At 41.4% G+C, this 15,362-nt stretch overlaps 1 protein-coding gene across 1 annotated transcript; it reads left to right on the forward strand.

Annotated features, from left to right (window-relative positions):
* Window positions 1–1,590: 1,590 nt before the first annotated feature.
* On the forward strand, window positions 1,591–13,270 carry ubtd2 (ubiquitin domain containing 2). The gene is made up of 3 exons (XM_005727847.1): window positions 1,591–1,762; window positions 6,121–6,357; window positions 11,874–13,270. Exons 1-3 carry the CDS (start codon window positions 1,693–1,695, stop codon window positions 12,371–12,373), a joined length of 807 nt encoding a protein of 268 aa, XP_005727904.1. The 5' UTR covers window positions 1,591–1,692; the 3' UTR covers window positions 12,374–13,270.
* The last annotated feature ends 2,092 nt before the right edge of the window (window positions 13,271–15,362 follow it).

A 15,362-nucleotide genomic window follows, 5' to 3' on the forward strand; every position in this document is an offset into this window, starting at 1 on the left:
AAAGTTTAAGTGTGGTTTTTGTTTCGTTATTGCAACAGAACTACAGACGGTCTAACGACTGAAGAGAACAGAATAGAACTGTAACACAATACAGCTGTGGTCAGATGTTTACATCCACTCATCGGGCATGAATGCCATGGTAATTCTTTTTCCACAGTAGAATGACTGTACAGCCTACATATTTAATGAATTTAAAGAAACAAGTTTGAATTCATTTTGAATTTTCTCGAATCCACACAAGGTCAAAAGTATAAACACAGACTCAAATATATACATAGACTCCCACTAATGTTTGGTTGGTGGTGCAAGTTGCACATCAACCAGATGTTTTTGCTAGGCATCAACAAGCTTCTGGCATAATTCTAGTTGGATATTTGAGCAACTTCATTTAAACTGGTTGGTTTCCGGACAAGGACCAACCGTTTAAGAACTCTCCAATAATTTTCAATAGGTTGGTGGTCGGGGCTTTAGGAAGGCCATTCTAAAACCTTAATGTTAGCCTGTTTTATCCACTCCAGAACCTAGCTTTGGTGTGTTTGGGCTCACTGTCCCGTTGGAACAACCACGTTTCACCCTTCTAACTGCTGATGTGAGGCGAAGTGGACGAATTTGGAAGTGGTCATCCTTTTTCATTATTCCATCCACTTTATGCAATGTACCAGTACCACTGACAGCAAAACAGCCACAGAGCATAATGCTACCACCACCATGCTTGACGCCTGGTAGAGTGTTGTTAGGTTTGAAAGCCTCACCTTTACTCCTGTAGTACTTCTGTACCACTTTCCTATTTGGAAAAAGAATTGATCAAAGAAATCATAACCATGATGAGTGTATACAAACTTCTGACTGCAACTGCAACTGCTTTCATTATGCTCTGTAGGGTAAAATCCAGTTTGTGTACAACTTAAGAAATCTAAAATGTGTGTCTAAAACACCAAACTAGTTTCACTAATGAAAGCCTCCCATGCAGGAAGAAGAGCAGAGTAGAGTAAAAAAAAAAAAAAAACGTGCAACACAAAATCAACAATATTTTGTGCATTAAAACTAAAAAAAAAATATTGAATAATAAAATTAAATAGAGTGGAAATTGGAATATAATAGGCAGCACAGCTGAATGAATGAGAACATAATAAATAATAATAAGAGGGTGAGCATTTTGATGTGACTGCTGATGTGCAGCAAACAGCTTCTCATAAAACATGATATGAGATGTGTCAAAATGCATTAACATCACTAGAGTACAAAGTCCAAAGCAAACATTTCATACCCTAAAGATTATCTTTATCTTTTGTTTTCTTTTGTTTTGCACGGTGCACTTCTCCTTTGTTCTCTGTCCTTTGTCTATATCTCTTCCTCCTTCGGCCCCTCTCTTTCTCTCCTTCATTCCTACCTCGGTCACCTTGCTACGACGTGAACCTCTCTCAGACCTTCTTGCGCCGCCGAAAAACACGAAGAAGATCATGCCTGCTGAGCTCAGTCTATGCTGAGAGAAGGAGGGAAGGAGGACGCAAGGAGAAAGGGAAAGACGGGAGGAAACGAGGAGGAAGGAGAGGACAGGAGGGAGGAAGGGAGAAAAGGAGGGGAGGGGAGGGGGGAAGAGAGAGAGAAAAACGAGACAGGGGTAGTGGATGTAGCTGTAGCTGTGGGCCGGGGGGTGAGCTACCTAGCCCGGGCTGCTCTGCTGAAACATCCATGGGTGGCTGTGTCGGGAGCCACCACGACTCTTCGGGCAGCTTAAACGAGAACTCGGACGGCACTGGAGGTAACTTGCGGGGCTTGTCGACGTCTTTTATTGGCCACAAGCTTGCATTTCTTTTTTCCTTTTTTTTTTACGAAGGGCTTCCTCCAGGCTCCCTGCATGTTGTCCTGACTGGAGGTCTTCTTCCCTTCCTTTTAATATCCGAGCCAGACAGAGCCGAAGACAGACAGCAGTCCTGCCGGGTGTCTCCCTCCATGCACCTGGCCTTAAAACGGCAAACGACGCCTCGTCTGCTCTCTACTTTACAAAGTGGGAAACATTGACTGTGCCAGTCTGCCTCCCTTTGTTCTTTGGTGTTGACTAAGCTAGCCGGCTAAAACGTAGCTAGTTAGCTTGCTAGCTTTCTGCATAACAAATATGGGTCACAGGCAGCAATGGCATGCAAGGGGAGCGCTCAGGCGTGATTCAGTGTGATTTCAGATTTGAATTATGCCCAGATTCTCTGCACAACTTGAAGTTACTGACAGCTCGAGTAGGGGTGCACATATGGCAGCTGCTGATCTTGTCTTATATTTATCATCATTATTATTATTATTGATTGTTTTCGTTGTGAGCGAGGTGTCGGGTCATGCTGTGTCCTGAAGAGTGGAGGAGGTGTCAAAACTGTAGCTTTATGACTAAAAGCGAAACTTAAAGCGTGAGCAAAAAGTGATCTATCGCACAAAACTGCAAGGTAAAGGTTAGTTTTATTTACTGAGCAATAAATGGAGTTGCATGCAGTCCCAAAGCATAGTAGGGATGACAGCTCAAGCAGTGAGAAATTGAGTGCGACACTGTCTATGAATGCATGCTGTAGCACATATTCCCTTTATTAGATAGTTTACGTTGGTGATATGGATAGGGTGCACAGTGAAAGAAGGGTGCTTTGTCAACTATAAAAGCTCTGGGTGGGGTTTAAGGGGAATTGTTGCGTTTAAATGGTGTGAATCTTTAAAAAAAAAAGAGAGGGGGGGGGAAGAGCCCCTTCTTGTAGTTTGAGGTGTTGTACACAACTTCCTTAGTGTTGTTTCCTGGTTTGTCTGATCTGAAAATGAGTTCTGCTCATAGCCAGTGAGTTATTTTAATTACAGAGCGGTAAATACAGTTGGTCATGTGGGTGGGGGGTGGAGACTTAGAGATGCTGAGATAAAACTTGGTTTCCTTTATTCATTCCCTCGTTGCCTCTGCTTCTGTCTTTGCCAGTTTTCAGGCTTCCTCCCTGACTAGATATTGGGTATGAACAGCAGCGGTATCTGTAAAATGTGGAGGATCAAGAGACGATGCAGCGTTAAACGGATGCAGACAAGCAAGCAGGAACAACGCAGTTCAGTTCAACATAGGCACATTTATGTGTCACTAAATCAGATCTCGTAGGCAGGTTTACATTGCAGAAATTTCTATGTTAAATTGTTGTACATACCGGCCTACATAAATCCTTCCTGAATGACACCCAAGTAGGTTACTGTTTAAAGATATACGTGAATTATTGGCTGACAGATGATGTGGAAAGCAGGCTAATGAAGACTTATGGACAGAGTCATGCAGACAAGTTCATAACATGAGAGCATATCCGCAGGAATTCAGGCATGCACTGCTGGAAAATGATTACAGCTAAATGACGCACTAAAATGCTTTTATGTTCCTGATGTTACTGATTGTTTGGTACTTTTGCTAATGTTTTGTATAATCACATAAAATTGTTTAAAGAGCCTGTCCAATGAAAACTGGCACAGTTATATTTTCCTCTAAAGATAAATCAGGAACAAAAGAAGCAATTCAACTTCGTAGTTGAGCATTTCCGCCTTGGAACTGCTTTGTACCTGTGTTGGGTCTGGCGCCCCTCTAAGAAACTGGAGCTAGAGCCAAAGAAGAATCCTGACTATTGTAATATATAGTACTTAAGCGAGTCTTAAGCCACTTTTAACAAAAGAAGGAATGACTGTCAGGCCGTCGGATCTCCATCTGTCCATATTTGCAATCAAGTATAAGCATTTGACATTGTCACACTAAAGGCTCATGCTACCCCTTTACCATAACTTTTCTAATCAGGGTCCAAAATGAACAACCTTCTAATGTAGTTAGTTTCAGTTTGCCAAATAAATGTAAACGAGTATCGAGCTCAGGGTCACGGGAGAGGTGGATCAATCGTACCCAGTGGTCAAGTTCCCAGTCTATTCCAGGACTATCACAGTTGACAGCCAGCCATTCCTGCTCACATTGATGCCTATGTGCAATTAAGAGTCACAAGTTAACCCAGAGCACTTCAGCGTTAACTGCTGTACCACTGTGCTACCAAAATAATTGTGGGTTGCTTTTTTCCCTACTCACATGTGTTCTGGTTCTGAGTTTGATAAGCACACGCTCATGGCTCAAACCAATGTGTGATTTAGACTTCTGTGGGAAATCTATGTGGTAACTTACGACATAACTGGAAAGTCCTTTTAACCATACACCATAACCTTCTACATAACCCAACGCAGCCCACAGCAACTTGAATGGCGTGGAAGGTTGAAACGCAGGGTTATGAGGAGTTTCCAGTTAATACGTAGAATTCCCACAGAAGTCTAAATCACGCGTTACGCAGAGCCTACAGACACCTTTTCAGACCGTCACTTACATGTTGTAGCTGTGTACTGTCGTCAGGGGCCAGTGTCACAAACAGCCCTTTTTTGTGCTGTTCTCAATACAGATCAACAAAGGCCTGAAGCAAAATTAAATGTTAAAAATAACAATAAGTGTTCACTTTTCAACTAATCTATACATAGCATCTTAGACACCAGTCTACGTGCTGTTGGGTCATTGAAAGACTGAAGGGGAGTACTTTTGCTTTGGTTGTGTACCCCTTCGTTCTGTGTAGGTAAACAGGCACAAACGTAGTACTATAAAGCAAGCGTCGCACAGCTGCTGTCTGAGCTATTGACTCCCTCCCTGACATTTTTCTTCTGTCCTTTACCATGTAAGCAATCATTAACACTAGTCAATGAGCAGATGATTAGGACTTTATGGGCTGTGTGAAGAAGTGGATAATTGAGATAAAGAGCCTACAGTTTAAGAGGGTTAAGTTGATTAAATGGTTAAGCATCCAGGATTTTTACTTTTATGTTTGATTAGTAAGTTAATTAATCGTTTAACGATTCACAAGAATTTGGCTTCAGTTTTGCTCTGGGCTCTTCTTTATTCAGCATAAATCTTTGTCATAGTTGAAAATATATTTCAACTAAATATATTTCAACTATGATACATCAACATGTACTAAACCTTGTGCAGTTCACTATTCTTCAGAATAATTTTCACATTGAGCACCTATGTATGAATTTCATTGGCACTGGGAAGTGGTTTACAGTATTTGAGAAGAGTTGAAGGTCAGCACCAGGAGAGGAACTTTAATGTATGTTTATCTGTGTTGCTATCTGTTTACTGTACAGCTGCTGCATTGTTTTCCTCCTCCCTGAAATATCAAAGGCTAAACCTGTCCAACTAGGTCCCCCTCAACCTACTAAACGCTGTGTACTGTAACCTGTCTAATGAGCTTATTTCAAACGGGAAGTCTTTTCAGCAAGTTCAAGCAAGTATTAAAAGTAGCACGGCTAGAGGCTTGTCTTACTAAAGTCAGTTGAAGGTTGGTGTTATTCGACTTTGCCACATGATCATCAGGGTTCGTGTATACCAGCAGGTGTAACTCAACACCTTGATCCATCAGCTTGCTCGCACCTCCCTGTCTGTGTTGTGTATTCAAACATACACGCTGTCCTGTGTGTCGGCCCCTTCGGCGGTGATCCAGATGGTGTTACTCACCTGCCTTCACACTGCAGCCGGAGGGCTGTTAGATGCTAGAACCGTAACCATTTAATTGGGTTTAGTACCAATACATTTTTAGCTTCACTTTGTCTAAATGCTTCATTTAGACCTTATATTACAGTGTAGGCCCATTTTTAATTGACAATTGAATCATGCTTGTGTTTATGAGCAAAGCTGAAAGTCTTGTTTTGTTTCCAGTGAATCCTAACTTTTGTTATGCCTGCTTCCTCCTTACTCATAATCTCTACTTCTCATTTTTATCTTCTGTGGATTTCCCATCTTTTCTCATCTTGCATCCCACATCTGTCTACTTTCTCTTCCCTACATCCAAATTGCTTTTGTTTGTCTTCTTTCCTTTTCTTGGTATTTCCCCTTTACTCCTTCTTCTCTTTGTTGCTTCCTCCGTTTATTCCCATTTTGGTTCACACCTTTGATTCCTCTTTCCCTCCCTCACTTTTATGAGAGTCTTTTTCAATATTTCTGTTTGGTTCTTCAATTTTCAGCCTGCGTCAGTCTTCCTGTTTTTATTAGTTGCATTTTCTCTCTAAATCCCCCTTTCCTCTCCCTCTCTTTGCCGCTCCCAGTGGCTCTAGGGCGTAACCAGCCCCTGAAGAGAGAGCGGCCTAAATGGAAAAGTGACTACCCGATGACTGAAGGCCAGCTGCGCAGCAAAAGAGATGAGTTCTGGGATACGGCGCCAGCTTTCGAAGGCCGGAAGGAGATCTGGGATGCGCTGCGGGCTGCGGCCAGCGCCTTTGAGAGCAATGACCACCTGCTGGCTCAGGCGATCCTTGACGGAGCCAGCATCACACTGCCACATGGTAACACACATTTCCACAGTGATGGGTCTAGTTGACAAGTCATAGATTTTGCTTTATTTTCTGAAAAATAGCTGTAATGGGACACTGAAATGTCAAAGTCAAAATCTCCCCTTCGAATACTCACGATACAGAGCTTTTACTTCATGCCACCTGTCAGCATTCAGTACCACACGCAGCTACTAAATAGTAGCTCTTCAATGTAAAGAGGTTAAATTTACATAGAACAGAGAAGCAAAGGGAGGCTGCTTCCCCAGGAAGTGTCTTTAGATTGCCCTCTGATAAGTTTCATAAACAGGAAGCAAACTTTGCCACATATTACTGAAGCATTTTGTTTATGTAAGTGCCTTCTTTGCTGTCCTTGTTAAAGTCACAGACTACAATTGACATTTTAGTGAACATGGAAGTAAATAGAGCGATTATAAAGCATCAATATAATTCGGCCTGCTATAAAAGAACCTCTTAGTGATTTTCAGTGACCACATTTTAGAGTTTAGGCTTTAGCTGCGAGGAAGTGCTGCAGAAGTAACCCATAAATAATAAATAAGGGGCATGTTCTTGCTCTGCTGAAAGGAGGAAGTAATAAGTCACCTAAGTATGGCAAAGAGTTCAAAACACAAGAGCATTCTCTTAGAACAAATCTATAAAATATATGTGGCTCAAATTCAGGTAGCCCAAATCCAAGCTGTTATAATAAGCTGCTGCAGTAGGCTCTCTACGCGTGGATGTGTCGTTCTTTATTGTTCCCAATTCTTCAAACTTCACAAAAATAATACAGTTCTGTGCAGAATCCCTCATTTCTTTATATTTTACTTGAAAAATGGGAAATAGATGCAGAGTTGTTGAAACATGCAAACATACAGAAAAATACAGGGCACAAGGCAAAAACAGAGTTTGTATAATTCTACCAAGCTTGGAAGGGAATATTATTTTTAAGCATAGCCTGAACTTTAATAAGCAAGCTTTCTTGTAATTTCGTTAAGTAGTTTTCAGGAATAGTTTCTTGAAGGACATTAAAAGCCCTTCTTTAGATGTTTGCTCCCCCTTGGTCTGTTGTATGTCAACGTGATCCCACAATGTTAATAATGTTCAGAGTTCTGGGTCTCTGGTGAGGCCAATCCATGATGGATTATAGCCCATTCTGCCAGTTGCTTGGTGAAATTGGTTCCAAAGAGGGTGTTGCACCAAAAACATTCTGGTGATTGCTTTGGTCACCAGCAGATTGGAACAGTTACCTGTATTTTCTGTGGAAAACACCAATTTGGCTGCAAATACAGTCAAGCAGTAGTGAAACACTGACTGGAAACGATGGCTTCAAAGAAATGTGTTTGCTGCAGCGAAGAGGCAGAGCTTTTACTTTGAAGACGGAAGCTGTCCCATTTCTGGTTTCTTCTCACAGTTTCACTACTGTTTGGAGACCACAGGAAGGGACCGAAGCAGTCGCAATGAGGTTTTTGCCAGCTGGTCTGGGACATTTTTCGAATTTTTCCCCTAGCGACCAGTGGTTGCTAAGTGGTCACTGACCTACCTCTCGGCCTTAGGTAACTGGGGCCTTATTAAGTTGATGATGGTTAGTGGTCACCTGACTGCAAAACCTGTATATGTATATTTTAAGTACCATTAAGAACCTCATGTCAGTGCCTTACAATGTCTACTTGATTCCTCTCAGTAGTTTGGCTAGGTCAGATCAGGTCCTGCTGGGCTGCAGCTGTGGATTCTCTAGACCTGACATCATTGTTTCACTCTACCAGCAGTGCAGTGCAGAGAGTAGACACAACACTTAAATATTTTCACCACTCACACATTTACATTTTCTCAGTCAGTCATGCAAAGCATTGATTTCAAATTTCTTTCACCATTCTGCCCTTGTTCACCAGGACACTTTTGGTCTTCCAGTACTGCTTTACACTTAAACTGAGCAGCATACAGGAATCAGAACTGACATTCCTAAATGTTTTCATCACATTTAATACATCACATGTTGTACAATTGGGATAGAGGGAAAGATGGATGGATTCTTAACTGGTCCCACAAGGGAAATGACTGTGTTCTGTGCAGCAGAATAAAGGCAAGTTTGCTTAAATCTTTTGGCTATGTGTGGTTGGCTGTGAAGTCTGTTTAATAGGTTTTAAGAAACAAATTGAAGTTGAGTTTGTTTGATGTGAAAAGGCTTATCTTGAACATCAGGCCACCATTCTAGGTCTGCAGCAAAGGAAACGCATGAGAAAGAAACAACACATTCACAAATTTAAAGCAATTTTATTATGTCCAACATCCTAGTTATCACTCTTAGCAAGTTAAATATTAAGAAATCCAGAATACAGCTGAGGCTGACGAAGCCATCATTAGTTTTACACACACGTGTTGATGTTGCTAAAGAAAAGCCAGGGTATTTTTGTGACACCAGAATAAAACAATCACTGTAATCTGTAGGATTCACTTTATTCCTGTCTTTTCAGTAGCTGTTTACATTTAGTCTGCACCAGCATGGTAAAAAGAAAATGTTTGCTCACTATGGGACCAAACAGCGATCCTCAAAAATCCTTTAAAATTGCATTATCATTACTAGCTGAGACTTTGTTGGTGCCATTCAGGAAATGGATTAGTTTCTCCAAATCCCCACTTAATTCATAATGGAGACTTTTATTGTATTAGAGATGCATCATCTGATGGGTTCCCCTTTCACTGTTGTTGTTGTTGTTGTTTTTAAGAGTTTAAGTTTTTTGTTTTGGTTGTTTTTTTTTGTTTTTATTTTAAGAAAAAAAAAAGGTTGAAAACAAATTTTGTGGTCATTGAAAGTTGCTCTGTGAACACTGAAATGAGATTCAAGTCTTTGTCTTTAGAAAACATAAGGAAATTATAGAGCATCTTTTCTGGAGCCATTTGCTGTCATTAGCCATCCATCCGTTTTGTGCTGCTCATCTGTCTTGAGGTATCAGGGGCACGAGGCCAACTCTTTAAGCACTTATGGAGACACTGAGTTGTTACAAAGCCATCCCAGAAACTACATCTCTCCAACATCTTTCCTGGGTCTCCACCAGGAGCAAAAACACCTCACCTAGGAGGCGTCCATGAGACAACCTTGTCAGATTCCCAAACAACCTCATCCAGCTCCTGTTGTGGAGGAGTAGCGGCTTTACTCTTATCTCCTCCTGAATGGCCAAACTCCTCATCCATAGGGAGACAAGCCACAATTCGGAGGAACCTAATTCCTCACACAATCTTATTCTTTTGGGCACAGCTTGTGACCATAGGTGAAGGTATTGTCACTACGGCAGGCCAATACAGCATTCTGCATCTCATTGTGCAGCTCTAGTGACAATAAAGGCATTCTATTCTATTCTATCTGCATCACTACCAGTACCACCTGAATCCATCTGTTAGTCTCCCAGTCTACTTTCCGATCACTCTGTGATACCCAGGTCTTCCAGCTGAGTCCAGCCTCTTTAACAAAGGGCAACCTTGGTAGAGTCCAGCTCAGGATCCAGTCTGATTTACCGTGGGTAACACAAACCAAGCTCTTACCACACTTGGCAGGCCGAATAGCCCATAATAATGGGCTAATACCGCATACTCCCAAAGCACCCCTCAAACGACATCCCGAGGGATGCGGTCATTTGATTTTTCCAAGTCCATAAAATGCATGTAGGCTGGTTGGGCAAATTCCCACGCAGTTTTGAATATCCTTGTAAGGATGGAAAGATTTACGGATTCACATCACTTATATTTTCATCCTTTAAAATTCAAAACGTGTTGGGGGGGATATGCAGCACAGCAAGCACTTCAACAACATGTTTCTTTGCTTTTGTCATAAGATTTATTCTTTAAAATTTGGTACAAGGCTAATTCCACCTTGTGGGTGGAATTAGTTTTTGTTTTGATGAAATGCCACAACCAAAAGCATCAGTACCATCTGGAATACATTGGTGTTCTGCAGCTGAAAAATAAATAGCTGTTGAAGGGAAAAAAATCAAAGGAAGATCCTTTCCAGATCATGTTTATACATTTTCATTGAGCCATGTTAAAACTAATATTTATCTTAGCCTTTTGTGATGCTGGCTATCACTACTTCTTCATATTGTGCGCTCTCTGTTATCCCACATAGAAGGAGCCTAAATAAACAACTGTTTAGTTGGTGTGCTGAAATATCGGAGGTAGGACAGCTCAACTGTAGATTTATTTGCTCAAATTTATATTTATTTTATGTACCTGATAAAAGCAGAGAGCTATAAAATATTTAAACATGCTCTCCAATTATTTATGTAGACTCCTGCACAATATATAATAGTGTGGTTGTGGTTGAAGTAATTGCTGCACTTTCGTTTTGTGGTGGTTTTTGGTGATTGCTGCTACGCAGTGGGCTACACGTGCCGGAAACCAGCCTTTTTGCCACCTTATTCCTTCACAATTACATGAACTCTGCACTTTTCTTGAAGGCAAGAGTTACTTTCATGTCCTCACCGAGGCCAAAGTTGTCATCATCTAGAGAGTAGCGAGAACTATTCTGGGCTTCTGCTAAGTCATCTCGGTCTTGGTTACAGGAAAACTCACTGCTACTCTCGGGTGGATCGTGCTTCGGTTTAAGTCATAAAACAGCGCAACAGCAGCAAGGTGACCTTTTTTTTTTTTTTTTTTTTTAAATGTCATTTAGAAGAAACTGTGGTCAGGCGGTCTTCTCACTTTTGTGGGAGAGTTTTTCATCTTTTTGGATGTCATCATCAACTGAATCTTCTGTTTTTTGTTAATCCACAATAAATATGACCTTTTTTAGTTTTTTGGTATGAAAAGTAGTCACTTTTGAATTATTTTGCAGGGTATGTATCTGTCAGGAATCCCCCTCGTGAACAGAATGGCTTACATTTTTACTCGTGGACACAACCTCTTCAGTATGCTATAATTCCCACTTTCTGTCCACCAACTCTTTATTGTCAGAGTCTGAATCACAGAAATGACATAATGTTTCGTTATGTTTTAGTCCAAGATGAGACTTTCCCTTTTCTCCTGCTTCCACAGTCTGTCCCCCTACAATCTTTATTTTCTATTTGTATGACTCTCATTTCTCCATTTCATATCAATCCAGGGTATTATGAAGCATAGTTCAGGTTTTGGCTTTGTTGAATGGGAAAAAATATGTTTTAACTTTCACTTTATTACAAATGACTAATAGATTTCTTTAAACAGAAAGTATTCCATCTCATGCACAGCAAGGTATATATATCTATATATTAGAACTTTTTTGTTTAGACAAGTAGTCCATGAAGAGTTACGAAAAGGAAAAATTAGAAATGACCCTCCTGTTCACTTTAGTGTTTTATGGCTCTGCATTGGAAGCTCCGAGTTAATCATTTACCGAGCTCTTACACTTCTGTTTATATTGTAATGTGATTTATTGACAGTGGCAATTCCTGCAAACCATAATCTATAGCTTTCATTTGATTTATTAACCAAATTAATATTTAGATTTGTTTTTTTTTTTTTTAATATATTGAATTAATTGGTTATATTCTCCGTTCTTCCAGGAGCTCTAACCGAATGCTACGATGAATTGGGGAATCGATACCAGCTGCCAGTCTACTGCCTCTCTCCCCCCGTCAACATGATCGAGGAACGCTCCGATGAACCCGACGGTTCAGATCCTGACTCCGGAACCACCGACCCGTCCTTGGGCAGCGCCGGTGAGCCTGGCACAGGAGGGGAATGCCAGCTTCGGCTTCGCCTCTCCACGGGTCGCGACCTCCGGCTGGCAGTCCGTTCCACGGACACAGTAGGCATAATGAAGCGGCGTCTACAAAGTCAGGAGGGCGTGCCTGCCGCAACGCAACGCTGGTTTTTCTCAGGGCGGCCCCTGACAGACAGACTGCGCTTGGACCAACTCAACATCTCAAGAGACTATGTAGTGCAGGTCATCCTCAGCCAGCGACCACCACCAGAGCCTGAAACTACACCAGAAACATCAGGGCCAGTGGCAGCAGAAGAAGTAGCCGCACTGCCACAAGAGCCCACGCCGGAGGAGGATTGATGCTCCCAAACTGGCAGCCTGGAACGGGGCATACCAGTGATGTGATAGTATAAAAGTTGGAGGATAACAAGGGACACAAAAGAAGCTGATTTCTCTTCTCTTCTCTTTTCTCTTCTCAGACATTTTTTGCTGAGAACTTTGTTTGGGCTGATATTAGGCATCTGCTGGAGCATAAGGACTCTTGGATTGAGAAAAGACTAATCCTTTTGGTTTTTACACATTGAAATTTTGACCTTTTTTGAAGTCTTTTTAACTGTTCCTATGGAAACCAAACAGCAAAAAGAGAACTTTGTCAGATGGTTAAAATGGGTTTTCTTAGCAACACTGATATTTGAATGTTTCTGTGTTTCAGTTTCCATTCAAGTTCTGCTCTTTGGCAAAGCTGGTTCAGCACAGAGAATTCTTCGTATAAGGCGACAGGGTTACACGTGTACTTTCACAGCATATGTTTTCAATTTAGACATTTCAAAAAGACACTTAACAGTACTGAGAGTTATTCAGAAATTGTTCATTTAAATACATGATAGTAAATCAGTCAAGAATGCTTGCGTCAGGGGATAAAGTCGGTATACAAACAGCCATAAAGGAAGTTTGGTGTAGTTGGTTAGCAAGCAGATGTGTTCTCCCTCTTGAGGCACTCAGAGGACATGACTGGATGCTTTACCAAGCTGCTGCTGCTGGATCATATTCTTTATTTCACTCTGCTTCACTGAACAATCAGATTAATCATGTTATAAGTAGTCAGCCTGTGCGTGAGAGTGCGTGTGAATAAGTGTGTGTGCGTGTGCGGATGTTCATATATGATCAGGACACAACCACCACTCATTCATGTGGTGAAAATGATGGACATCAGAAACACAGTTGCATATTTTGATTAAAGAATGTTTTTAATGAAAACTAGTCATTGTTTGTTTTCTTCGATCTCTCTTTCAGAATTTCATATTTCGATGAAGACTTGGGACATACTGGACTGATATGCCACAATACTTACACTTGCTACAACTCTGGGATTGCCTTTTAATAAGGTTTATAACTTGCTTAGTTTTTCCACTTCTTGCGTTTTAATTAAGGTGACTTCCTCACTCATTTTCTTTGCTTAATACATTACAAATGTTACACGTCAAATGGTCTCACAATGTAATTGTTTATAGATTGCATAGTATTGTGTAAATGGCCTGTATTTGTAAGGACCCCAAAGCGCTTTACACTACATTCAGTCACACACATTCACACACTGGTGATGGCAAGCTACATTGTAGTCACAGCCGCCCTGGGGCGCACTGACAGAGGCGAGGCTGCCAAACACTGGCACCACCGGGCCCTCTGACCACCACCAGTAGGCAACGGGTGAAGTGTCTTTCGCAAGGACACAACGACCGAGACTGTCAGAGCCGGGGCTCGAGCCAGCAACCTTCCAATTACAAGACGAACTGCCAACTCTTGAGCCACTATCACCCCTTGTGTATTCCCATGCACATAGCGTCATTTTAAAGTTACAAATAGGAAAAAATTATCTTGTATTTTGTGGCTAATATTGAAAGGAAAGGTTAAGGCTAAGGGCAAAAATTAACTTTCTTTCTTTTTACTTGGTAAAATGAGCTGTGTGACATCCTCAATACCATTTTAAGCCTGAGTACTGAATTTACACATCATCACCTCCTATAAGTGTAATATTTTGCATCAGTTTTAATTTGAACAAAACCCTCAGAATGGTTTTAACATGTCAAAACAACAACATTTGGCTTGTCTAATTTGTTTGGGCCTTTGGACAGGTGCTGTAGCCATTTCCATTATAAATGTCAGGCTAAAATAATCGCCTCCTGGCTTCAGTCACAAGTCAAGTCAAGTTGGCTTTATTGTCACTTCAACCATATACAGTTTAACAGTACACAGTGAGGCGAAACAACGTTCCTCCAGGAACCAAGGTGCTACATGCAACATAAATTTACAACATAAATTAACAAAAAACACTAAACTAGCTAACTAAGAGGCCTAGTTAGCTGGCTAGCAGAGACAAGAACTAAGAGGCCTAGTTAGCTGGCTAGCAGAGACAAGAGGTCTCCCTAATAATGTAATATAAGCTCCCAGAGCATTGTTTTTGTGCTGATGTTAATGCCGCGGGTGTTTTTGGAATTGTGCAAATTCTAAATCATATCTACAAATATAACAGCAGAGCACTACTGACTCTTACACACACATGTGCCTCAGCAACATCCCCCACATGCTCTGTAATTTCACGTGGTCAACCACTTTGCGGCTAAGTTGCTGTGCTTCCTAAATGTTTCCACTTTCCAATAATACCAGCTGATTGAGGGAAGCAATTTCACAAATTGACTTGTTACAAAGGTGGCAGCCTGTCACAGCGCCACACTTGAATCCAGTTAGCTCATTAGAACAACTCATTTTTTCACGAATGTAAAGGCAGACTGCTTGGCTTGATGGTTTTATGCTCTGCGGGCAGTGTTGGGGAGTAACGGAATACATGTACCGCCGTTACGTATTTAAAATACAAAATATGAGTAACTGTATTCCGTTACAGTTACCGTTTAAAAAGGTGGTATTCAGAATACAGTTACTTTGTTGAAATAAATGGATTACACTGCGGTACTTTCCTGTTTCATTTTGTCGCGGGTCAGGACTGTTTGGGTTTTGTTTGACAGCTACGTTCTGTTGTTCCAGGCGGCAGCGTTACGGTTGCCATGGTTACAGGGCGACGCTCTCTCTCTCTGCGACTGTGTGTTTCCTGGGTGAGAGAGCGCCTTTTCGTTGTTGTTGTGCTAAGCTAACAGGCAGAATGCTACAAGCATAGCTCTAAAGAATGTAGCATCATGGGCAGTGTAGTCCGTGCTGCTGGGAGAATGGACTGCCATACACGTTATGGGTCTGTGAGCGCGAGGAGGGAGAAAAAGGGGAGTGGAAAGGTACGAGCAGTCATCGAGCAAAAACGGGAGCTGGAAGCATGTAAATATAATAATAACCACTGCAGCCA

Source organism: Pundamilia nyererei, unplaced genomic scaffold, assembly GCF_000239375.1.
Source record: "Pundamilia nyererei isolate P.nyererei 1_Seehausen unplaced genomic scaffold, PunNye1.0 scaffold00026, whole genome shotgun sequence".
In the NCBI taxonomy this organism is placed as follows: domain Eukaryota; kingdom Metazoa; phylum Chordata; class Actinopteri; order Cichliformes; family Cichlidae; genus Pundamilia; species Pundamilia nyererei.